This window comes from Falco peregrinus, chromosome 2 (assembly GCF_023634155.1).
Source record: "Falco peregrinus isolate bFalPer1 chromosome 2, bFalPer1.pri, whole genome shotgun sequence".
Taxonomy (NCBI): Eukaryota; Metazoa; Chordata; class Aves; order Falconiformes; family Falconidae; genus Falco; species Falco peregrinus.
This window is the reverse complement of record NC_073722.1, coordinates 16236478-16263071: the sequence shown is the minus strand read 5'-3', so window position 1 is coordinate 16263071 and position 26594 is coordinate 16236478. Positions and strand designations below refer to the sequence as shown.

The following is a 26594-nucleotide window of genomic DNA, read 5'->3' as shown; positions in this document are numbered from 1 at the left end:
CACAATCTTCAATGGGAACCAGTGAAATATGAACTTCATTGTCACCTAGCCCCAAAGCGATAAGATAAAATGAGCTGATACATCATTTGCTGTGGTTTTATCATCTCCCCCAGTAATTGGAAGAGAAAACATGAGAGTCCTTTACCACCCCCCTCCCCAATCCCTTCACCACCCACACCCAGGCATAAGCCATTTTGCTCTGATCGATACAAAGGTCACGGAGTATTTATTTATTTATTTAATTTTTTAATGCTGGGTAAAACTGTCTAGTGGAACATTAAAGTAATTAATATGTTTAATTGAGTTTGTCACCCATGAAAATGCTGAACAGGATTGTATAGCAGATTGTGCGTGCTCACAGGAGGGACTGGGTGGGAGATTGCCACTGTTTGCCTGTGGATTTCAGTGGCTGATTGTATAAACACCTGAGATTTAAAACAAACGTCTTATTTGCTGTTCTGTAGAAAGGTCTAAAATAGACTAATAAGCACTGTGATTTATTTAAGAAAATTTGGATATTTAAAATGATTACTAATCTGAAATAATTCCCAATTAGCCTGGTTGGATGTGGACATATTTGAACAAAGAGCAGGGTAAGACCATTTCACTGCAAATCCTGCAGCCAGGAACTCAGTAGTGCCTGGACAGTTGGACAGGAGGATCTGAGGATCTTCAGTTGCAGGGTGGAGATTGTGGGGGAGATCCAGGTTCCTCGTGAACTCAGAGTCAGACTTTGTAACCTCTAAGTGCTGTAATTTTGCCTTCCTGATGTCATTCCCAAATGACAAAGAATGCTGCTAGAAAAAATGTATTTATGGATTTTATCTCTCAATTGCAGTCAAATTTAAATGCAAATTCAATGCTTTATTTTTTTTTATTTGGTGGCTTTTTTTGGTATTTTTTATGTGTCTGGTACATCATAACTTTTTTTGGAAATATACAAATGTGCATTGGCTTTTTAAATAAGCTGTTTAGTTTTTTTTTTCTTGTGGCCATTAAATTGGCTGGCACATTAAAGTAATATAATTATTCAGTTACTGTTTCAGTTCTGTAACCCATTTATAGACTTAATTACTTCTAGCCTATTCACATTTTGAAGATCAATAGTACTTTTCTCTAAAATCAAATAAAATATACGGTAGCTGATTGGTTTGCTTAAAAGGTAAAGCAAAATGTTCATTTAGTCTTCAATAAAATATTGCTTTTCTAATTCAGAAGGCAACTGTAGTGATCGTATCTTTTAACTATTGCACGTAATCTTGTATGAGAGACATTGTTTATGACCAACATTCAAGGAGGTTTTGAAGGAAAGGTAGGATGGGGCATCTGTTTTCAAAACTGTACGTGGACAAAAGAGCTGCCCAGTGAGCGCTTTAATGTTGGGAAATTATTTGATATACAACTATGAATCATGAGGGGAGGACTTCTCTATGTATAATCTTATGAACAGCACTATACTACCTGAATTTACATGCAACTGATTTCAGAATCTCCTTGGAGTGGGGGTTGAAGCTGGCCATTCTTTACTGACTAGTTTCTTGGGGAGCTGCTTCCAGCTGTGCAGTGTCAGGGCCTGCAGCAGGAACGTGAGGGCTGGTTACAGGTTTAGACCCTCATTTCTGTTACGTGAAGTAAAGAAGAGCTCCATGCAAAGGTGAAAGTAATTTTGTGTTTGTACAGTAATTTGTAATAGTCTTGTTGTACCAGCTGTTCATCTAGTGTTGCCAAAGTCTAATCACAGAACAGTGTGTCTAATGAGATTTTTAGAACCATAAAACTTTACAATTGGCTCATTTGATTTAAGTATTTTAATTGAAAAGGTAGACTATATGAATAGTGTTTCCATCCATAAAGCACAGTATCTTTTGAAATAAATGAAATGTGCAGTAGATAAAACTTCAATCTGATGTGTCAGATCAGCTGAAATTCTATACTTTTTCATGTGGGGAAGGTGGTACTATTTGTGCAGGATAAATTAGATTGTATGCCCTCATTAGTCTTTGCTCCGCAAGTTGTTCCCAAATAAATGAGCTGGGTTTATACTCAACGTGTTTTACAATAGTATGAAGAGGATAGTGTTCTTAAATTCTTAAGTAGAATTCTGTGTTGTGTGTCTTACAGGTGAAAACAGGAAAATGCAAAAGTAGTTTTTGAAAGTTGTGATTCTGATAATATCAGAGGTAGTAACACTGATTTAAAAAAAATAAAAAAATCCCTTTGCCAGAATAAAGATGCTGAATTTAATTTGAAGTCAGAGTCAGTTTCTGCAACTAGGTGGTCCTATTAATAAAATCAGATATTTGTTAGGGAATAAAAGGTAGGGTTGGATTTTCATAAGGTATACTTGGTAATACACATGAAAGAAATGTGTTTGTCTTCTGGACCTTTCATCTACTATAGGTGGTGTGATGAGCGCAGAGCAGTGGTAATGATGCAGTTTCCATAGCAACTGGTTCATTGGCGGGCTAGACCTCTGTCTAGGGTGCTGTCAGTGTGCCTGGAGTTTCAGAGAACAGTGTGTCCCAAAGAAGGTCTGCTTCCACGTAATCCAGTTTTAATTGAACTCCAGAGACTTTGAAGTGAAGCTGCGGACCAGGCAGACGCTATTCCAACCCGAAATGAAGGCCTTGCTCAGCTAGGTCTCAGCGGCTTCTCGTTCCTGATAACTTCTGTTAATGAGTGGGTTAAAGAATTGTTACAGTGGTGGCTGGTAGTGTTTCTGCAGTACAGTTCCAGTTGCTGCTGTAAATCCTGTTATACTGAATTTGAGAACTTTATGATGGCTGTACAAGGTGCATAATGTAAACTGCCTCTGCTATGTTCAAGCTGGTGCTTTTCCTTCCAGTTCTGCAGCAGTTGCATGCAGCAAGCTTTTGGCCATGTTCAGGGTTTCCATTGTCACAAAAAGTGCTGGCTTTGCAGAGTAAAAGTGGCAATTATTTAACCTGCTGATTTTACTCATGGTATCCATGTAAGAAGCGTTTGCATTTGCAAGGCACAGACTGATCGTGACAGGCAGGCTGTTGCATTTTATTTGTTACAACGGAAAAGCGGAGGTCATCACATTCCTGTCTGTCTCAAAAAGTAGTCCTTGAAATTATAAGCTCCAATTTAAACATTGTAAGATGAATGAATACCAGCAAAAAGTACTTTTTTGCAACTTTGTCTCCTTTGTTACCTCTTTTGATGTTGTGCTCTTTAAAGGATATTTATATGCACATGACAAAGCCAACCGTGGTGGTGCTGAATAGCACCACAGAATTACACAAATCTGCCAATTAGTGTGGATGGGCTATGGATGTGGTATGGAAAGTGGCAGCGTGGCCCAAGTTTATTAGTTCCCCAGTGCCAGAAATTATTAGTAAACATCTCTGGTCCTTTCATCGTATTTCTAGAATTTTGTGTCGGAATAAGTACTTGTTCTTGCCTTCTCTTTCTCTGTGTGTGTGCGTACTGGGGGAGAAGTTGTCTGTGGCAGTTGTATTGAGGGGAAGATGAGGGATTAAGGAAAAAGAAAGAAGGTGTGGGAGATGGTTTGCTTTGCACGTTCTGATCTTCTTTCCTGTCTGCTTGTGGTTTGCAGGCATCTTTGCTTTTAATTCACAAAGGTGGTACAGTGTTTCATACTGCATCGTGTAGTGCTTTTATAATGGCGTTTCTTGCTCTCTGTGCTACAAACATGCAGGTTGGTTGTGAACATACGCTACATGTGAGGCAAAATCCTCTTTTGTTAAAAATTTATAAACAAATAATTGGGTTCATTAATAGCCTTTGTTATGTCAAAGGGTTGAACTTCACTTTTGTTTTTTATACACAAGATATTGCCCAAGTGAAATTGCAGTAAGTGTGATGTTAACTAGGATTATATCTGAATCTCCTTTTCTGTGATGGATTTCTATTAAGTGCTTTTGTATTTGCTAAAATTGACAAATCTCACATTTTCCTTTGCTTATGGTTTGTTAATCTGAGGTAGAGAAGTGTCCGATCGCGCTGTCCCTTAACACTTACATAATTAAGCTTTGAAATGAAAAGGAAAAAGTGAAGCAACAAAGAAACAAAGTGGCTGAGGACTGAAAATGGGATTAGTCTGAATTCTGAAGGCAGACTAAGCATCTGTGTCTGTCAGATGGGATGACAGGAATTGTAACAAGTTACTTTGACAACCGCTTACTCCATAGAGAGATTATGCTGAGTTCATTTGCAGGTTTGTGTTTAACCTTAGCTGACAAAATGATACTTAACCTCTTATACAGCCAACCTTTATAGTTCCAGAATTAATGAATGTTGCCTTAACGATAAACGTAAGGAACATTTTTTTCTTTAAAGCCATTTTTTCTTGCAAGACGTTTTTTCTTGCTTATTTGTTACAGGCCTGTTATTACCTGCTGAAGTCAATGCAGATACATCTAATGGCCCTAGTCATACATTTCAGAATATCTGTTTAAGCTTTGCTGAAGTGCCAAACATTTCATATTGTTTCTGAAACTCCCTTGGTTAGGGAAGATAGGCAGTTGTCTTTAAGGTTAGGGAAGATAGGCAGTTGTCTTTAAAGGCAAAAATGCAAAAAAGCTGATTTTTAAAACACTTGACATGAGTCGTTGAATTTAGGACTTCAAAAATGCATTTTAGGTTCATAATGTGATGTGATGATTGAGCATATCTTAATTTTGCTGCAGGTTTTGTGTTCAGTTGGTACAATCCATGTTTGTGGGTCAATCAGTTTCTCTTTTACAAGATATTACCTATGCTGACAATAAATTTAAAACTTTATTTCTCTGTCTCGTTCTACTAGATTCTGGCATATACAGAAGGACTCCATGGAAAATGGCTCTTTTCAGAGATTCGATCTATCTTTTCTCGACGTTATCTTTTGCAAAATACAGCACTGGAAATATTCTTGGCGAATAGAGGTACTGTGCATTTAGAGGAATGGCATGTGTCGGTCTGGGGTCATGTGCATTCTGTTTGGTTCTTTTTGTTATGGATTTATGTAGATAGCAGGAGGGCTTGGATTGAGTGTCTCATTGTTTAAGTATATTTTTGTAACTTAAGTTTCCCCTTTTCATTACCTTTTTTTTTTTTTTCAGTGAGGAATTATGATCAAACATGGTAACTGGGAATTAGCTATGCATCACTTCCATTTATTTGGCATTCTATGGAAACTCTTGCTTAAGGCATATCTACCTCTGATCTGTAATGCATGAAGGGTTTTTTGTCCCTTGTGAGGGTTAATAGTTGTTAGCTATACACATCAAGAACAATGTGGTGAAAGAACTTCACTACCAAAACAGACCAGTGACTGGTATACCTTCATGCTTTATTTCTAGTAACAGTATCTTTCAGTTAGACCTTAGTGCAACTCTAAGAAAGAAATGTGCATTTACCTTGTTTATGAACCTTTTTTTTACCATCCCCATTCTTCAGTTCCTTTTGCAGATGCACATAGGCACTGTGAGAATCACTCAAAATACAGTTGTTGAGAACTTCTGGATTTTCTCCCCCTAAATTTTATTTTAAACCATGTTATATGATGTCTTTGTGGTTTAAACTAAAATTCTTCAGGTACTTTTATTGCTTTTATAGTGATAATGAAGTTTTGAAAAACAAATTTTGAAAACTGTATACAAAAACACCAAATAAAGTAGGTCTTAAGATGACACTTTTACAACGTAAAACATTGTTTTTGTAATAATAGGAAAGGCGGTTGTCTTGAAATCAGTAAAAGTTTCATAGGATAACATGTTTTATGCAGTTAGTGTGCTAGTCAAAAAGTTTTTGCCTGAGCTTAAAATGCTCTCTAATCTTGAACGTGACTGGTAAGTATTCAGACACTTATCTCATAGAGCATTGTTGTGCATATCTGAAGGGGATATTGTCCAACAGAATATTAATCATGTGCATAAAACCTTTCCTATTTTGTAGCCTGTAGTACTACTCTATGAAGTCATAAATGACCACTGGTGATACCATAATTAGATTGTTATTTAGATTTTTAGGTTGCTATTTCTCAAGTGTCAGGGGATGTTTCAGGCAGAATATGAAGATAGTATTTTGAAGAATATATCTTGAAAATATCTATAAAGTAAACTAGGAAATGTGGGATCCAATTAATATATAGGTTTTTTTTTTCAAATCCATTCCAAACAGTCAGTCTGTGCATATAGGTTTAACTTCTATTCAGAAAGAAAGACAACGTTAGACCTTGTGAGATTTGTAACAGTGACAACTTCTGCTGAACTTCCTGTTAATAGTAAATAAAAACATTTCTGGAAATGATAAAAAAATGTATCTACAGTAACCTGCAGGAAACATGTCTAATATTTTATCTGTTCAACATCTAATCTTAGGATTAAATTTTATCGGGTCAGAAAGCCTCAAATAATAAAAAAGAAAAAGAATCGTGCCATATTTCAACTCTTGTGTTCACAGTGGGTGTCATGTTCAATTTTCCTGACCAAGCGACAGTAAAGAAGGTGGTTAACTGTCTGCCTCGGGTCGGCATTGGCACTATCTTTGGACTGCCCCAGACCAGGTATTTTACAATTTGAGTTAATTTTATCTGTCCATTCTAAGAGTCATTTTTGCATCAGATCAGCCTATCTGCTTTGAAGCATTTACACCTACTGGTTTACAAAAATGCATAACCTCAGCCCATCACTTCTGCATGCTGTTCGCAATGTGTTCGTAGACTAAAAACTTTCTGATTTGAGATTTGTTGGTAATGTCTGTCTGTTATAGGCAAGATAGCTTCTTTTTGGCAGTGAGACTCAATCACTTACCCTCCTTGAGGAAAATAGGTTTCTTTATGCCTGCCAACTCACTAAGATTTAAGACTGATTTAAGACTGATTGTAGGACTGATTAGCTTTTATGGCCGTGTTCAATTATATTAGCTTGACTGTAACATCCTTGAATCTCTGTAGTATTTAAACGTAGATGAAAACGATCGTTCCTCTTCAGAAGGATATTGTAGTGATGTGTAGTACAATAGAAGCTGAACAGCGTGTGAGGGAATGTTATGGTGTGCTTGTCTTTTAGCTCTGAAGGACATTGTTCAAATTTTGCATAGTGAGAAATCAGTATTACAATGGCAGGCTGTGTGTTCGGATCCTAAACTGAAGAATATGAATCAGTTTGCTGCATTGTTAGCAGAAGGTTAGGGCTTGATTACCAGATATGCTCTGGATGAAACACAGCAGTTCAACCCAATTTAATGTTCACTGGGGCTGATGGAAATAGAAGGTTTTGAGGTATACCTGGTCTCTAGTTGGATTGGTTACCTCTTGTATTTTAAGGAATTTTAAAGTATTTTTAAGTAGATTGATTTTTAATTTTTCAGAAGAAACAGCAACCTTTAAGGAGTATCTTGACTGTTGTTAAATGTTTTATTTTTTAACGATTTCTGTGCACAGAAATGGCATTAAAATAGCTGGGGATGTGCTTTGTTGTGTTTTGTACTTTACCTTATTTTTTTTTATCAAGTACAGAAGAAATTCTCTTCAATTGCAATTATAGCTACTCTGTAAGAACTTAAGGATTTTTGTTTACAGAAGCAAATCATGTGTGAAAACTCTACATGAAAGTATAGACACCCTGTTCAAAATTTCATGTCCATTTGTCTTGATAAATCTTTTTACAATATAATGCAGTGTATTAATTTGAAAAAATACTCAGTTACTGTAACTGTTTTCTTTAATTGTTTACCAATAACTGTAAAGATCTGTTGACTAAAACTATATCTAGATTTTTTTCCCCCCTTAAATGATGTGGCTCTGGTATTTACAGATGTTTTTATTATGCACAAAACTGTCTTGGAAATTTTATGATAAGCTCTTCTGTGCTTGATTTATCACTCCAAGGAATGACTCTGTAGTCGTCTTTCACAAATATTAGGAAATCTGGCATCAAATTCTAAAAGTTAAATTGAGTTATTTATGACTAACTCCCCAACACTGCCCAGAATTTAAATCTCAAGAGAATGCACTTCAAAATGTAATTCTATCAATCTTACCGTTGTTTTCCTTTGTTCTTGAGGGATTTGAAAACCTCTCCTAAAAATTACTTTATTCTTATGTGAAATTCTAAAAGTTGTGTAATTTTCTTATTTAATGGTCTGCCATCTCTCTAAATCACTAGTAACATATTTCTGTAAGACATCAAGCCTTCATGGAGCAGCTGAATTTGCACATCTGTAAAGATTTCTGTTTGAAAGTTTTCAAACCTTGACATATCCAGCTGTCAGATGTTTTAGGTCTTTTGTTCTTTTTAGATTATAAAACTTTAAAAATGAACTTCAAGTATCCAAAAGAGCAATTTGACCTCTAGAGAAATTTAGCACAGAACTAGTAAAAAAAATATGTACAACTGCTACTAAAATTCAGATGAGTTAAAAGGAAGACCCACAGGTTTTCTCATTATTTTTCCAATGTTGTTTTGTTGTTTGTTTTTTTTTTTTTTCCCCAGACGCATTTCTTTGGCTAGTCCACGACAGATTTTCAAAGCTTCCAATATGACCCAGCGGTGGCAACACCGAGAAATTTCCAACTTTGAATACCTGATGTTTCTAAACACTGTAGCAGGTAACACAAATTACTGTAATGACTCAGAAAAAGAGTTAATGGTTGCACAGTCTCAACAGACATGGGGCACTACTAGATGTTGTCCTTTTAATAAATAACTTTTTCTACATACAATTTTTTGCTGAGGAACGTCTTCACAAAATCCTCCTAAATGTAATTTATTCGTAATTATTTTTATGTTTATGTAAGAATAGAGAGGCATGCGATTTGTAATGCTGTACTGAACTGCAGTTAAAATATATCTCTTAAAGTCAGAATATCTTGACTGTTGTAGGAGGACAGGCTCTACACCGACCGTCTGCTATTTAGCAGAGTCTCAGAAACAGTAACTTCTTTATCCCTTAGTATTCTAAGTTTTGGTCTTCAAAATTACTGTCCTCCGTAAATACCACTGATGTAGCAAGTTTAGGGCTGGAACCCTCTGGGAAGTCTCAGCTGGGGAGCAGGATATTCCTGGAGTGAATAAATACATCTGTTGCAAGATGTATGGTTGGTCTCAGAAAAGAATGTAGTGCCTGGATCACCAGTGCTGCTGTGCCAGGACACCATTCATCTGCTCCCAAATCCTAATTCTTATCCCTGTATTGTTTCTCTAGCCCCTCATTCTGTAAATGTGAAGCTATATTTCATTCAACCCATCTTAACCTATTAGCTTCTAACCAGCTTGACTTCAGCTTAGCAAATGGAGGCTGTTAGGTCTGGTGACCTCTCTTATTTTCCAATGTATTTTGTTCTTGGAACAACTTACAGAACTTCTCAATTTTCAGCTTTTTCCGATGGTATTGACAGTGTTGAAAGGTCTGTTAATTCCCTTTCAGACTTGGCTCTTGCTAACATGATTGATACAACCAATGCCTCTGCTCACACTAATTACATTTTATACAAATGGTCAGTTTTGCTAGTTTCTGTAATCAGTCATTAAGTCAGAGATGCCAGGATGCTGGCAGGCTTTATAAAAGTAGGGGTAGATCTGCTTGCCTTGCCTCCTTACTGTTGAGCTGGAACGAGGCAAATCATGACACTGTTTTCTGTGTCTCCAGTGAATGATCCTTTTCAGCTTAAATATATCATTGAAAAAAATAAAGGGAATTCTTACCTACTTGATATTTGAGGCTAAAAGGAACAGAAAGATACCCTTCTGGAAAAAGAGAAGATGTAGTTGCCCAGGATGGGGAGGTAAAAGATTATTAGGATGGCTCTCAATTTGAAACAAATACAGGTAGATATCACAGTGTCATGTAAGTAGACTTAGTCCTGAATAAGAGATAATGTGCAACATAACCAACTGATTAGGGACAGAAAGGATCTAGCTATACCATTCTGCAAACCAGGATGGAAAAATACTGAAGGTATAAAAAAACCTAGAAAAACTCAGGTGGAGTTTTAGAAAACCTTTTCTGACAACCTGATAGATTGGGTTGTGAAATAATATTCCTTTGAAAGAAATAAAAACCTGTCATTTGAGACTTTTAAGACCAGGCTAGAAAAAATCTGAGGACATACTGATTGGAGGTGATGTGAATGAATGAGTTTCTGCAGCAATGTCATAAAAAGAGACAGCATCCATGTAAAAATTGTGCATTTAAAAATTATAAACCAGGGTATGTGTGTATGTATGGTATATGATTATTCTAACTGAATATTTTGTTTTTACTGGAAGGAAGAATATTATTTTCATCTTACAGATGCCTGAAGGTGCGTGTGAGAAACCAAAACAGATTTTCTGTTCTGGTAAATGTTGGCATACCCATGGGTGGTCAATGGTCAAGGGAGAATTCCCCTCAAAGTGAATTCTCCTGATGAAATGCTATTGTGGTTTAACCCTAGCTGGCAACTAAGTTCCACAAAGCCGCTCACTCACAAACCCCCTTCCTCCGGTGGAATGGGGAGGAGAATAGGGAAGGGAAAAAGCAAAAAACTGGAGGGTTGAGATAAGAATAATTTAATAATTGAAAGACGATAAAATTACGATGATGATGGTGATAATAATAATAATAGTGAGGATGATGATAATAATAACAATTACAACAATACTAGTGAACAGGAGCAGGAAGAGGAGAAGAATAAAACCCAAAGGGAAGGGGAAAAAAACCTAAAACAAGTGACGTACAATACAAGTGCTCACCACCTGACCTGCTGACTGATGCCCAGCCAGTCCCCGAGCCGCGATCCCAAGGCCCCAGCCAGCTCCCCGCAGTTTATACACTCAGCATGATGTCCCATGGCATGGAATACCCCTTTGGCCAGTTCAGGCCAGCTGTCCTGGCTGTGCCCCCTCCCAGTTTCTTGTGCCCCTCCAGCCCTCTTGCTGGCAGAGCTTGAGAAACTGAAAAGTCCTTGACTTGGTATAAACACTACCCAGAAACAACTAAAAACATCAATTTTATCAACATAGTTCTCACACCAAATCCAAAACACAGCACTGTGGCAGCTATGAAGAAGAAAATGAACTCTTTCCCAGTGAAGCCAGGATAGTTTACTTGCATAATTTCTCAATCTAAAATCCTGAGCTGCTTCAATCTGTTTTCATGTATTGAATTCAATACAGTATGTAAAAAAATATTGCTTTATTTTTTAGTATCAACAAAAGTCATTGGCTCTGCATTTTTTTAACTGTTTCACGTTAAAGTAACGGAAAACAAGATGACATAAACAAGGAAAGGAGAAATGTATAGAAAATGAATGGATTTAACTGTCACTCTTAATATATGCAGAAGTTCACAATTAAAGTGAAACGGGCTGCAATGTTTTAAATTAAATACTAGCAACTGGAACTTTTTCTTTATCCTTTTCAATAAATCAGAGTAGAATATTGAAATGATAAAAGATCTGAGATATATTATGGTTACTTTGAAGAGCTCGTAATGTTTTTTGTATCTTTAGAGGTTGGTGTTCTAGTTAAATATAACTCTTTTAACTCATGGTGGTTTTTTTCTGTTGTTGTTTGTCAGGTCGAACTTACAATGATTTAAATCAGTACCCTGTCTTCCCTTGGGTTATCACCAACTATGAATCAGAGGAGTTGGACCTTACACTTCCTAGCAATTTCAGAGATTTGTCAAAGGTATTTGTCATCAGAGATACCTTTTTTTCTCTGCAGTATTTATCACAGTAGCTTTCAGTCTGGTTAATGTTTTCTGCTGTGTTTGATACATTAATGTTAAATGCACAACCGGTAACAGTGATTCATTTCTATATGCTTAGACTGATAATAGGGATCAGATTGTGGAAAAATGAATTATTGATGTATTCTTAGTGCTTCTGATTGTATCAATTTAATACTTGTTAATGGAAGGTGCTCTTAGTTGGAACATATGCGTTACATTTAATTTCAAATTTTAATGAAGTTAGGAATGCTGAGGCAGCTAAAGATTAAAAATCAGCCAAATAATTTTTTTTTTTTTGATGAAAATTGTGCTTTTTTAAGTAGCAAAGCCTGTGATACCATTATAATTTCACTACTTTTAAATCATTGCCCTTATTCCCATAAGTAGAAACATTATTTTTTCCACTTCTTCTGATGGTCCTTCAGGTGTGTGTGGTTGTCCTTTGTCAGACAGACATTGTCAAATTTTAACAACCTTTCCAAACAACTACAAGAGTAGCCTTGTTTTTCTAAGAGTCTTTCCCAAACAAATGTATGCAGATACAATATTATACAGCCTGTTTCAAGCTGTATAGAATTTGGTATTCTTTTTCAGTGTTTTCCAAGAAAGGAATATTTCATTTTACACAGTGGAAACCTCTCATTTTGTCTAGAAAGACCAAGTTCACTGATCATCAAACAGGATCCTTTTCTATAAGCTGACTATTATGGGAAATGATTGGCACACAGAGCAATATAGTTAATTAGTTGAAAAGGTGAAGAAGGTATTCTGATTATAGCTTGTTTTTTGCAAGTCTTCCATACAAATTGGTAATTTGATAGAAACAAAATTCCCCAAAGAAGTAAGGCAATTCTTAAAAGTTCTTGTTTTCAGTGCACAATTGATTAAGCTAAACACAAGTCTGTGAAAATCTCCAAATATTTTTTTTACTACAGATGTAGTATTTTGACCTTAAAAAAGGTACAGTATAGTCATAAAATATATATACATGTATATATGCAGATATGTATGTGTGTATAAATACATACATGAATATGTATTTGAAGACTGTATCATACCTTTTGTGTTTGTGTATATACGTACAAATAAAAATAAAGGAATAATTTTTTTAAGTCCAAAGCAGAGAGATACTGAGGTACTGTCATTGTAACAGTTTCTAATAGTATTATTTGTGCTTTCTCAGAATGTCTGACTGACACAAATCCATATTCATGGATAAATCCACACGTATTTTACACTTTAACAAATCTTGTGAAGGTAAATTATATTTAAAATAATTTGTTATTGTGGAATTTAGTAAATACTTTCTTAATAATACACAGGCCAAAAAATGTCTGAAGGTAGCTTAAAACTAAAAATACCTACCACCAAGTTACACTACACTTGTGAATTACACTTAAGTGAAAATTGAAAACTTATGAGTAACATCAGCTTTGTGTAGCTTGAATTAGTACATAAATTAGATGTATTAATCATTAATAACTTGATTATGACATGAGTTTTGCAACCTCATTTTCCATTAACTTTTGTTAAGTGACACTTCTGCATATATCAATCATGTCATTCCTAAAGTAATTCAAGACAGAAAAAAAGGATTCTCCAGCTGCTGTCCTTCCGAGGCATCTCCTTTTAATTGTGTTTAATTTGTAAATTACTCAATTCTGTCAGCACTGTAGTCCTAGTCTTTTTTCCTCCACCCTGAAATAGACCTAAGTGCAGTGCAGAGCAATTTTTCCTCATTTTAGGTTAGGTACCACTCTTACCTCCGTTAAGAAATTGGATAGCAAACGTGTTCTTTTTCTGTGCATTTTATTATTAACAGTGACTGGTTATATGGATTTCTCTGCTCGTGAAAGTAGTCTTTGAGGATTACTAAGTATACTTTAAGTTCTGAGGGAATCTTTGCATTGCTGTTGCTGAGAGAGGACGTTACTTAGGGACATTACCGAGTGGACATTAATTAGGTTTTATCTATTATCTATACTTAACCTTCTTAATCATATGTTTGAAAGCTATGAACCTAATACAGGAGACAATTAATACAATATTAGATGTGAGTCATGCTGTATTATGAGTAGAAGGAGTTCTGTTAAAATTCTTTAAGCCTGTAACATGACATTCTTGGCAGCTTTTAATCTTTAACAGGTGATTGGCAGAGAATTGCCCCGGTTGTTAAAGAACAGTGAATATTTATACATATATGTATATTTACCATGAATTTTCCCTTATGTTCTGTTAAATGTTGTTGATCAGACAGTGTGTCTTGATCTCTGAAAGTGTAACTGCTGTTCTGATTGAGTGCCAGTCCTTCCCATACACACAATGGAAGCCTTGATGCCATACCTGTCTGTTACAGCATACCATTACGGCAGTTCAAGCTTTGGTTACTGTTCAGGCATTTCTCTGTAGTTTAAATGTTAAACTTCATGTCAGGTGATGAATTAATGGCAAATACCTGAAAAGATTTGCTAATATTCAGCTATGAAAGTGTTTGAATGTCACTTACATTGTGATATTTTCATTCTAGTACTGTTACCTTGGACGTAATGCTTCAAAATAAGCACAAATTATTATTGTAGCATGTCTATGCTTTTGCACTGCTAAAGGTATTAAAAATATTTAAACATATTTCATTTAACTTTTTACATGGTTTAAACAGTTTCTTACTTTATTTCTTTTCCTTACCCATGTCCAGAAATGCATTACAATTTAGTGCTCTCACTGTGCAAAGAAAAGGAAAACTTTGATTTTGGTCCGGCAGAAAGGATGTCAGGTCAACATTTTACTTTTTTTGGTACCTCAGAAAACAAAAAATTAACAGTTTTTCTTTTCTCTCTGTGTGTGTGTGTGTGTTAGAAATTGCTAGTTAGGTTTAGGTATTCTGAAGTGTCAGATATGAATAACAGTTTTGTTAATATATTAGCTAGAAGTCCACAGTTAGTACAGATTTAAAGAATTACAGTGTATAGGTTAAACCAACACTTTATTTAAGCAGCTTCTTATGGCATTGTTTTGAACATCAGTCACACCATGATAAACCAAAGCAACTGAAATGGATTGTGGTTAATATTACTGTCAGCCTGACGAACGCTCCTGACAAATGCCAGGAGTGCACTGCCAGTCTGTTACCCTGCTTTGACTCAAGTGTTTATTTCTTAAGAGGTGACTGTGGTTTGGAATGAGTATTACATATTACATTTATAGCTGTATATATTTTATTTATACAACAGACACTGTTTCCCACCAGAATGTGTCCCATTTTCTGCATTACTTATGTTATTCAGAAGCACATTTTTTTCCTTTTCTTTATTCAGTGGAAGCAATAAATTGTGTTGTGTTTCTGGACTTGGATAAGGAAAAAAATAGAAGTAAAACCACATGGAAAATACTGAGATCAAAGCACAATTTTATACTCTTAAAAGTTTGTTACAAGATCTTGCTGTATGTGAGTAGCTGTTGGTAATTTTTCTTTCATAAGGCACAAAATTTCTGTAAGATCATAAACTGACACTGCTAGAAGAAAATTATGCCGTTCTTAAATCTTCTTTTGTCTTCACTGTAGCTACATGTGTACATAATAATATTTTTATTCTCATTTTTATCATTTTCATGCAATATTTGCTAAATCATCATCGATTTTATAGTGGCTGTTATGTACGTAATGACTTCTTTTTCAGTCAAGTGTACAAAAGCAACAAATAGCTCTCACCTTCAGTGAACTGAAGTGTTTAATTGGTATGTGGGAGCCACTGATGTCAAATACACTTTGACAGAAGAGAAGTAATAGATCTCTTTTACTATGACAAATTAGACTAGTTTTGTTGTTGTAACGTAAACTTCACTGTTGACTGTTCTTCAGCACGCCAGCCTGAATTCTGTTGCAGGGTGCCCATTTCAGGAGCACAAATTCATTGCATGTATAACTAGTGCTTGTATTTTCCCCTGTAAGGAAGCAGAATGGGATGGGCGCTTAGCTATCTCTTGTTACCCCTCGCCAAAGAGATAGAAAGTAAAAAATGTTTCATTGTGCACCTATTATACTTTTGCAATTTTTTTTTTTAAGAAATCTTTTTGTCTAGAGAGGCATTTAAACTTGTACAGGGATTCTGTGAACCAGTTCTTTTCTTGTAGGAAATGAAAATTATGTTTTATTCAGCTTGTGCTCCAACACAAAATCAATCCAGGTTGCTACCAGTTAAAACTGATAAACCCACTGGAAGGACACAGTGTCCTTGTAGATATAAAGCGTGTTCCAGAATTGGTCCCTAAAAGAACACAAGAGGAACAGTGTTTGAACTAACAGTAGTGGGTGCAGTGGTAATGACTTACTTGGATAGGCAATTACATCTGGAATTTAGGTTCTGAAACCTACGATGCTTGATACTGCTGGGCTCAGCATCTGCCCTGGTTGCCTTGTCACTGGTATTTCAGGAGTAAATTTGTCATCTGTACCTCTGACAAAAGATACCACTTAATTAAAAAGCATTGCAAAGCCTGACAGGATAGGCTCAGAAATAAGGTACAAACATTTTTCCTTTCATGGCAGTTCATTCCAGCTTAGAATAGGACAGTACAGGAAATAAAATATTTCAGACTTTGTATCAGAATACCTGGCAGTTAAGAAAAGATCAGGTATATTCTAGAATTTTGCATCATCTCTAGAAATGGTAGAGGTATCAAGGCCAGCCAATGTCTGTGGTCAGCCTGAAGCAGTGATATCTGAAAAGGAGACACATTTTTCATTATTCATTTATCAGTCTTATGGATTTTGATATTTTTAGTATAAAGTATATTTAGCAGATTCTCTCCATTGTCAGATAACTTATCATGCTTTCTTTGTGAAATGCAACATGCTTCATCTAGGAGAAGGACATTCCATCCTCTCTTAAGTTGTATACAGAATAGGAAGTTGTTGAGAGAAATTAATCCAAACCTGGTTTATCACCTTGTGGTAGATGTACATTTGATCTCCATCCCTGTTTGTACAAAGGCACTGACAGATGTAGACATTTGACATCATCATGTTAAAAGAAACTTTTAGGGGCAGCGAAACATTCAAACAGGTAGCAATACGCTGAGCGGTACCATGATTTTTGGGGATTCATGTTTTGGTACCATTTAGAAAACCATAAAAGAACAAAATCTAGCTGAGAGAACAGAGACCTGTTCTTCCTAATCTGTCCTCTTTGAACATTAAAGAGAGAAATGAAAGGGGATGAGTGGGGGGGATATTGCAATTGTGATTGGTCTCCTTGCTTGTGATATGATAACTCAAAAGCAAAGTCCTTCTTTGAAGAAAGCTCTGCAACAGTATGAAGTTCTCCTCTTCACATCCCAGGACAGGGCTATAATTTTAGGACCATTGTGATCTTTGGATGAGAAAATCTATTGTGGAATTAGAAATCATACCAACTAAAGTGCTGAGTAGTCTGTTACATTCCCACAAAAAAGTTGTGCTGTAATGCTGTAAATTTCTCCCTGTTCTAGGTGAGGGGGGGAAGTGATTTTGTGAGTCTCCCAAATGCCAGCGATTCTCAGACAGCTTCCAGTGGGGACTTCCGTAAATGATCAGATTGGTCAATTATCTTTTCTGACAGATGAGTCAATCCGTTGCATCGTTTCCTGTAGCACCTCTGCCGGAGCCAGGGGCAGAGCTGCCCGCGGTGCCGGGGCTCTGTGGCTGCCCCGGGCGGTTCGCCGCGCCGCGGTGCAGCACCATGGCCAGGGCCCGCCGGGCCGGGGCGGCCGCGCTTCAGCACCATGGACAGGCGCCCCCGCGGGCGGGGCCCGAGCCGCGAGTGAGGCGGCTCCCTGCCACGGAGCAGGCACAGGTGATCGCCAAGCCTGACCTAGACACCAGCCTTAGAGGCACCGGGATGTTCCCTCTGTCTGAATCAGTTCTACCTTTTTCAGGTTTTACTTGCCACCTCTGCTTGATACCCACTTGTTTCGCTTTCGAAGGCGGAGATTCTTCTGCTGAGATGTTGGTTTGAGCTTCATGCAGCGCCCATCTCAGGACCTTTTTCAGAATAAACATGTGATTTCCATGCATTTTTAGCTGCCTGTTTCTCCACAGCTCTATTTGTAGAGACCTGCTGAGACTGAAACATCACCCAAATACATCTCTGAGACGATTTATCAAAACATACTTTCTGAAATCCTGCTCTTAGTCCAGATAGAATTTTTAAACTAATTTGGGATATTCTACTGCTCTATTACGGTTTCATAACCATCCTTCAATATCTTTGGGTTTTTTTCCTTGTCATTAATTGTTTTTTCTCTGTGTCAGACTATCTCCTCTAAAGAACATGTAAGTGGATGATAGAGTACATCTTGCTGCCAGTCTTCCTTTCTCTTCCCTGTTCAGTTCTTTCCCCACCAGAGGCTTATTTTTTGAAGTCACAAGAAGCATACTCTTTGCAGTTCAGATGCATATAGGAGTTTCTAGGATCACTTAATTATTTTCAGGAAATCTTATTTTGTAGTTATTTAGGTATTAGAGCAAAAGTCAAGTTTATAGGATCAATAAGAATCATTTTGGTAATGAGCCCAATAATCTTTCCCTGCCTCAAGGAGAGGTATTGTTTCGAATGCGAAAATACTCAAGACAAGAAAAACAGTCACTCGGAATTAACAGTGAATGTTCAAAATGCTGCTCTTAGTTTTTATCTGATGTTATTGTCCATTTTGCTCTTGTTTCAATTTTAGGTGCCCTGAACATATGTCATCTAATTGGAAATGAACTGAGGGAGGTTCATAACCTTTTAAATAATCACAAGAAACCATGGGGCACATGTCTGGTCATAAAACGTACTAGCAATCAAAATAATTTCACACACATGTCTTGGACCATAGACATTTTGAATTAGGAAGACAGGCTGCTGTCTTCCTAATCTAAAGTGAATGTTACTTTCTTGACACAGTCTTTCTTCCTTTTTATATGCATGCATTTGAACTCCAGAAGATTATGAGCTGCCGCAGCACACATCTGTATAATTCAAATTTCCAAACAAGCATGCTGGTGGCTAAGTTGAAGATTGCACTCATACTGGAAGTGAGAATGGGATTTATCTCACTTAACTGTAGCTGTCTAAAACTGAGTTGATCAAACTCCTAGGAGCAGGAAGCCTGCTGGGGTCAAAGGATAATCCAGGTATAAATATACTGGTCAGAGAAAATCAGAGATTGGTGAAGTAATAATTATAGTATTTGTTTAAGGAGGAGTTTAAGGTGGTTCTTAGACTGTAGACTGACTTTGATGGACACGTCAGATGGTCTGTCTCAAGCTCAAATATCAGCAGATGAAAGTGTGGATCAAATGAAGGAAAATAAATGGGAAAAGATCACTAGGAGAAGATGGTATGGTCCTAAAAGTTTGAGTTGAATAGTCTAATGAGATTAAGAAAAGATAATTTACATATAATATCCAGCCAATCACTTGAAACTGCCTCAGTATGAGAAACACAAGTTTAGTTTGCGAAGTGGGGTTGTCACTAGCAGTCCAAAGGTCTTTTCTGTACTTTATACTGTTCAGCATATATAGTAATCTGGAAAAAAAAAAAAAAAAAGATGAAAAGGGAGCTGATGAAACTTTCTGATGATACTAATCTGTTGGTGGTATTGAAGATGATGGCTGACTAATCAGGAGATGTTATGAGATGGGTAATAAAATGTTGGATGAATTCACCTTAGGAGTGAAGCAATGCATGTGTGAAAAAATACACATTGATGGGCTCTTAGCTGACTATTTACATTCAAGATCGATATAATGTGATTGTAATAGTGCTATGAAACATTACAGATTACAGTAAAATACTTCTTTATACTTTCCCAAGTACATCTTTGTAGCCTGCTGTTGCTTTTTTTTGTAGGGCTTGGTGCTTTCATCTGGTACGCAATAACATATTTTTTGTGTGCCCTGACAGCGTTTAATCTGCAGAAAATGCAAGTCTGCATCAGCTTTTAACTTCAGGTCCTGTGCTGTTAGTACAAGCCAAAAAAGATTATGGGTTTAGATCTGATTGTCTTCTATAGATCTGGTGTTTAGCTATAATGGCTGCTGTTTGCTGCGACAGTGGCTTGTACGACGGGGTGGCAGAGGAGCATGGTCTGTGAAGGGAAGGCAGAGAGAGAATGTTTTCATCTCCTGCAATGCTTCCAAGTGCATGTGGTTTCTCACTAAATCCCGTTTCTTGAAATCCATAAAAGGATTATTATTTTTTTTTTTTTTTAGTAAGTGATGTTGCGGGGATTTCTTTCACTTGACAGATTATGTCATGGATAGAGTGTGCAAATGGTTGCTTTTGGCTGGCAGGGTTATTTTCCAAGCAAGGCAACTACAATGCCATGCCCTCCCCACTGCCTGCAAGCAGCTTGATTTCTCCTCATGATTCCCAGTGACATGCAGCTTCCTTTCTCCCTGACCTTTTGGAAGGGAACAACATAGAACAGGTCTCTTCAGTTCGCCTTCCCAGCAGTGGTGAGGTGCAGTCATACCTCAGACACGCAGTGTGTGACACATTCAGTTGTGCTGAACAATTGATTAAACCTTATGTAAAAGCGTATGCGTGCTTAGTTTGCAAGTTTGCAGTTCAGCAGTGCATTGTTTTGAACCTGCTACAGATGGTTGTAAGAGCATTTGATACTGTGGTTAGCAATATGAAGGTATGGAGATTTTTCCTTTAAATTCAGTTTCTTCCAAGATTTTAGGTGACCTGAGTTGTATCCTGTCACTACTGTATTGCTAAAGCATCGCTAATATGGCTAAACATAGTTTTTCTTCATTTTTTATGCATAAGATTAGTTTATGATCCATTTTTGAACCACGGACTTTGGGAATCTTCTGTGTTTTGCACCACTAAATATTTTTTATATTGATACGTTCAGACATTCTAGTTATTAGACCACCTGTAGATCACTTTTTTCTGACTCTTCTTGTGTGAGCTTTTTAAAAAAATGCTAATAATAAACTGTATGTACAAATACTTTTAATTTAATTTGCATCACACAGATATTATCTGGTTTTATTCCAGCCCTTTATTGAGTTCTTAGTTTGCCTAGAATAGAAAATAGAGCTTTTAATTATTTTTTTTTTTTATAGCATAATGTGATCTGGTAAATTTCATGACACGATTTCTGGTAAATAGGGTCTTCTCAAAGAAAGCTTCTAAGGACTGACAAGTATTTTAAAAAGCATGTTTACATAAAAAAGCTCAGTGGTTTTAGTATGTACAGATTATATTAAATTTATCTTGGAAAACATTGAGGATTATAGAATTTCATCCCATATGCAGTGCATCAGGAAATGCCCAGGGATCCTACATTTGATAAAAATGCTGATCGCAGTCAGCTGGTTATACTTGTCACTTAGTTAAAGGAGCTGCTGGGAAATAGCTGCCTGCACCCTAAGCTGTGCATGCAAGTATTAAATGCGGTGGCTGGTAGCCACTTATATTTGCGCTTCTTCACTAGTGTAAATAAAAAGATCTATCTAATGAAAGAAATCATTTGCATGTAAAAGTAACTGCAGGTTTGTTGTACTGGAGTGCTCCCGACTGGCTTTTATTGTATCATGTGCAGCAGCTCGTGTGTGTGTGAAGATGCTGAGTCATTTAATGTGAAGTCCTAAGAGAGGAGTCAGTCCAGAAGCTCATGTAGGTCAATGTCATGCCTCTGCGAACATCCAGTAGCAGGAGCCCAGTAAAAAAAGAAAAGAGGGCATGTAAAGCATCATCCTTCCCTTCAGATAACCTCCCAGGTTTGGCAACCAGTTTAACTACTTTGTGAACTGCAGAAATAATTTAGACAGTAATGTTTAGTGGCCGCTGATGGGCTAGCTGTGTAGTTGTTTTTTCTTTCCCTTTTTTTTTTAAACACATATTTATATTTCTTCTGCCTTGCTCCCTGATGCAATGTGTCTAGCAAATTATATGAGAAAGTATAATTTCTTTGCTTTGTGACTAGTGTAATTATGGCTTTTTTTTTTTCCTCTGTGGACCATATGAAGTGTTGCTTGCTTGCAACTCTTATCTATACTTGAAAATTGTTTTAGTTCTAGGTCTAAAAGCTAAAAGGGACAGAACTTGCTTTACATTATTATTTCATTTGTTTCCCTTCTCCCTACAAATTTTCAGTTGTCATAATTATTTAAAATACCTATATTCAGAATAATGGATTACAATTATAACTACAAGCATAATGACCTGCCAATAGTAAAGGTGAAGAAGCTTACCTAGATGCAACATTAACAAATATCCAGAGAATGCCTATTCAACGAATTCACCAGAGATGTGTCTTGACTTAGTGACTGGAAAAGAAGGCATCACAGCTATATGAATTTTTCTGATTTCATATCTTGATGTCAAAATCAGTAAACTCACGAATGCTCATAATTATTGCAGTTTCAACATTGTGTATACAAAAAATGTTTGACCATAGGATTCCTTATTCCCTAAGAAACCACATTAGGTTCAAGTAGCTGCTTGTTTTGAAGTTCTCAAAAACTAAGTGTTATAAGGGACGAAAATATGATTTACAATTAATAGTAAAATGCAGTTAATCAGTTTAGAATTGGAGCAGAAATTATCTCATATCTCCTAAACCAGGGGTCCTCAAACTATGGCCCGTGGGCCAGATACGGCCCCCCAGGGTCCTCAATCCAGCCCCCCGTATTTACAGACACTCCTCCCCCCCTCCCCGCCGGGGGTTGGGGGGGAACCAAGCAGCCGCAGATGACTGCCTGCCGCTTCATCTGTGTGCCGGCCCCCTGTTTAAAAAGTTTGAGGACCCCTGACCTAAATAGTCACTGGGGAAGAATACAAATGTTTTGTCAAGTTCTGTCCCTTTTGGCTTCAGCCAAATTTTGCCATCGGAATTCATAGTTCCTCGCTCCTAGCCTAGTCTTTGATGTAGGATTTGGGCATCTGCTGTGAAATCATCAGTTTTGGGAATGAATTAGTAAGGATTGTTTTTCTCCTTTAGTAGATTGGTTCCATTTTTTAAATCTTTCCTGGAGCAGCCCAAGGACCAGTTTAGTTGATCACTGAGAGCAGTTCAAACAGTTCAGCAGATAATTGTGTTTTTTTCCTCTGGGATACAGTTCTTCAGTGGATTTGTGTTAGATACGGATTAAGGTTAAGATGCCCTCTAAAGAAGATGGGAGAGTTGCAGGACCTAATTTTTAAGAAAGCAGTACTTGGTTGTTGGAGGAGAAGGATGGTGAGTTCTAGCAGTGAGTGAGAATAGGTTCAGGGAGGGGTATGGCATTTTGTGACTGATCTCCAACACAGAAATGACAGATGAGAGGAGTCATCTACATTCTAGGAGTTTATTCCCAGATATTTCCCAGTTGACCTGAGTTATTAAAGTTTTGGTATAATTAAACCCTTGCGTCTTGTCTTTATACCTCTGTCTGGGAAAAAGAAGTTTTACTTAGATGATCAGGAAATCCCACTGACAATATTACAAGTATTGGTGTGTTCTGGGAGTTAATTATATGTTGGTAATACATAAACTAAACAAATAGTCATCTAAAAATGCAGTTGTGGTTAGATTGCAGCGCAGTATACAGCAATTGGTGTATTTACGACAACGAGAAGGCTTAACACTGGGACACACTGAACACATTTCAGATATCTATATATTAGAATACTTTGATGAGTGAGCAGGCTGCAGAGAAATCTGAAGGCTGAAAGAGATGCCTTACAATGGAAGACCTGAAGAGCTCAATTTTTTTTTGTTTGTTACAATGTCTAATTTAGTCTGTAAGTATCTTTGTATACAGAAAATACTGGATAAGCAGAGGCTGTGATATGTCAGAGAGAAGCATTATAAGATTTCTTTGGGAATACACTAGTAAATTCTTAGTGGAACTGAAGTATGGTGGTTTTTTTTTTGGATGAGGACCACAATTATCAGTAGAAAAAGCTTCCAAGAAAAATAGCAGTTCGTCCATGTACTCAAGAGTCAGATGCCTTTCTGGAAAGCAGATTGGCCAAATACAGCTCATGCTATAATCAAGTATAAACAGTTGGGCTCGAAATCGTGTAATGGAAAGGTATTTAATGGCTTGTCATGCAAACACAAGGCTTGATGAGATGACCTAATGGTCCCCCTGGTCCTTTAAGCTCAATGAATATATGAAAAATATCAGTAATGCAAACCAGATAGTCATCTTGAAAATAGAACGTACGAAAAAAAATCATCATACTTGGCAAGGATGCTACAAAACATAATTCAATGATACAGACAATTGTATTCACAGCAATCCAAATACCTGATTGGATGTGAAGTATAAGAAATCATAAGGAAAAGCATTTTTTCTTTTTTCCCCATTTTTTTCTTCTTGTCTTTTTTCTTTCCTTTTTTAATTTTTTCATGGTGAAGAAGTTTTGAAATACAAATTTCAAGAAGTAATTTTTTCATTCGTTTTTAAATTTTCCCGTTTTCACTGGTCAGCATGGACTGTTTCTGGAACTGCCTACTTTTCAGAACTGAGGCACTCACACAGATCTCCTGATTTCCAGTAGTAATTGTTCAAATTGCCATCTTCCCCAGAAGAGGTAACAGTTAACAGTGAAGAAAAAAACATGGCATCTTGATCACTTACTGTTTGCAGTAGTTAATGCAATTTACTGCCATAGTGCTCCAGTCTCTCCTGGATTTTAAATATTAATGAGTTTAAAACTTTTCCCAGTATTACAATGGGTAGCAGACAGTAAAAGTGAAGATGCTGTTTTTACTAACAGAAGCTTGTCTAGAAGCCAGTAACAAAAGGCAGCGTGGGTAAGAACAGGCTATGGCTGTGTATTTGTAGTAACACTACTTAAAAAATGAGAAAACATTAAATACAAATAAAAAGCACCTCTTTTTCTTCTTAAATGTGTGAGATAAATAAAGAGACCATAATTCTTTCTTTATAAGACTTTGGTCTGCTTATGTTAGGTCATTAGCAATTTTCCAGAAGGTATGTATTCTATAACATGAGCAACAGAATCCGGGAGAGGTTCTGCCCTACGCAGAGAAGCAGCGGGCATTCTCCTTTCTTCCGATGGATGCACCAGGGCCTCTTCCGAAAGTGGAGGCCAGCTGGGCCACTGTTCCAGTGTCTGGCACGGATTAAGATCAGGAACCAACAAATAGAACTGCGCATCATAGTGCCTGGACATATTTAACAGCAGTAGATGGTAAATGTCAGTGTGTTTTCTCAGTTATTTTTCAACAGACCATTTTTCTTTGTTGTGTCTCAAGGAAAGTAAGCAAGCTTGGCCCATAGGCTGCAATTTACTATATTCAGTTGTTGGTCAAAATGTGAGGTTTAGTTATTTTGAAGTACTCCTAGATTTGAGAGCACTTGAAAAAGTAGTATCAAATGAGTTAGATTTTTTTAAGAATAGCTTCTGGCTTTCATATTAGTAGGACATGTTGTTACTACAACCGCTTCGGATCAAACCCCAGGTGATCATGCTTGTGGAAAAGAGAAAATTAAAAAAATCCTTCCTCCAGTTCTTCCTCCAGTTTGGACCCTTTTTCAAATGAACTCTGACTTGAAAACCATATGCATTATTCATTTTTCAATACAGTTTGAAAACTTAGTAGCCATAAGCAATTTCTTTTTTCATCTTGACTCCTGTAGTCTCATCCATTCTTTTTGCATGTTAGAATTTTACTCCCTCTACTTTTCTTCCCCCCCCCCCCCGGTATTTTTAATTGGTGAATTAATACCTAATTTTTCTCTCTGGAAAGAGTTACTGCAAAGAAAATATATTCTGGAATTTCTGGATATGGAAGCTTCCCAGTTTGTTCTTCCATAGTGGTCTGTAGCCATAGGGAAATCATATCGAGTAGTATAAATTTGTGGTCTCATAGCTACATCTAGCAGGGCTTAGTTCGGAGTTACTCTTTTTCCCTTGACATTTACCCACAGGGAGGGAATCCAGTATGTAATCCTGATTCCCTGTTAATTTTGAAATATGAAATAATTACAAAATGTCACTTGATTTGTTTACTAAATTAAAAGTCGGAGGGTATTTAGATATTCCTTGTATGTGCTTTTTCTGTGGCACGAGCTTAGTTAACTGTTGGCAGTGCAGTGCAACACACTAGAATCACCTCATCCTTAGAAGCAGTTGTCAGAAAAATATGGGCCTGCCTGGTAGAATGTATTAGCCCAATACATTGTCTCCATTTTATTATGAAGCTGCTGGGGAAGCTGTGATATACAGCACTGTCATTACAGATCTATTGTTAGAAGGGTTCTACAGTCTTCTGTGTGCTGCCATTAATTTATAGCAGTAAACAATATGTAGCCCTCCAACTGCAGCAAAGCAGAATCTTTTAATGAGGTGGATGTTATTACCACAATAAATCAGTGCATTCGTGTAATGTATAATTCAATGTGTGTATTCCCACTGTAACTTCTCTGAGTAAGCTGATAGTGTATCATTGTCAGTGCACAGCTCCACGGTTCTTTTTTTTTTCCCCTAAGCTTTCTTTCATTTGGGGACTTTTTTTATTTGCTTGCAAATAAATGTGACATGTCTTGATAGTTGTCCTGTTGCAGGCTTCAGAAACCAACTGTAACAATAACAGCCAAAATCAATACTGTGGATTCTGGCTGTATGGATCTCTGCATGATACCTTTTTATTTTTTTTAAAAAAGAATGAAATCAATTCTAATTGGGTGTAGCTTTATATTCAAGGAATGTAATTCTATAACTATTGATTTGAGCTATACTCATTTGGAGAGTAATAAAAATAGGGGCAGATAAAGAGAATACATAAAATGTTACAGAATCACACAGCACAACACTGTTTCTATTTTTAATTTATATAATTTGTCTACCAGTGACCTTCTTTCTTCTTTCTTCCCTCAAGCATAGCTGAGTCTTTAGGGAAAATCAGTACAGATG

At 36.8% G+C, this 26594-nt stretch overlaps 1 protein-coding gene across 1 annotated transcript in view; it reads left to right on the top strand.

Moving 5' to 3' along the window:
- LRBA (LPS responsive beige-like anchor protein) overlaps positions 1 to 26594 on the top strand; it is a 411018-nt gene that overhangs the window by 269367 nt on the left and 115057 nt on the right. Inside the window, 4 exon segments of the mRNA XM_055797819.1 lie at positions 4793 to 4910; positions 6430 to 6532; positions 8463 to 8578; positions 11530 to 11642. Coding sequence (XP_055653794.1) covers positions 4793 to 4910; positions 6430 to 6532; positions 8463 to 8578; positions 11530 to 11642 — 450 coding nt within the window.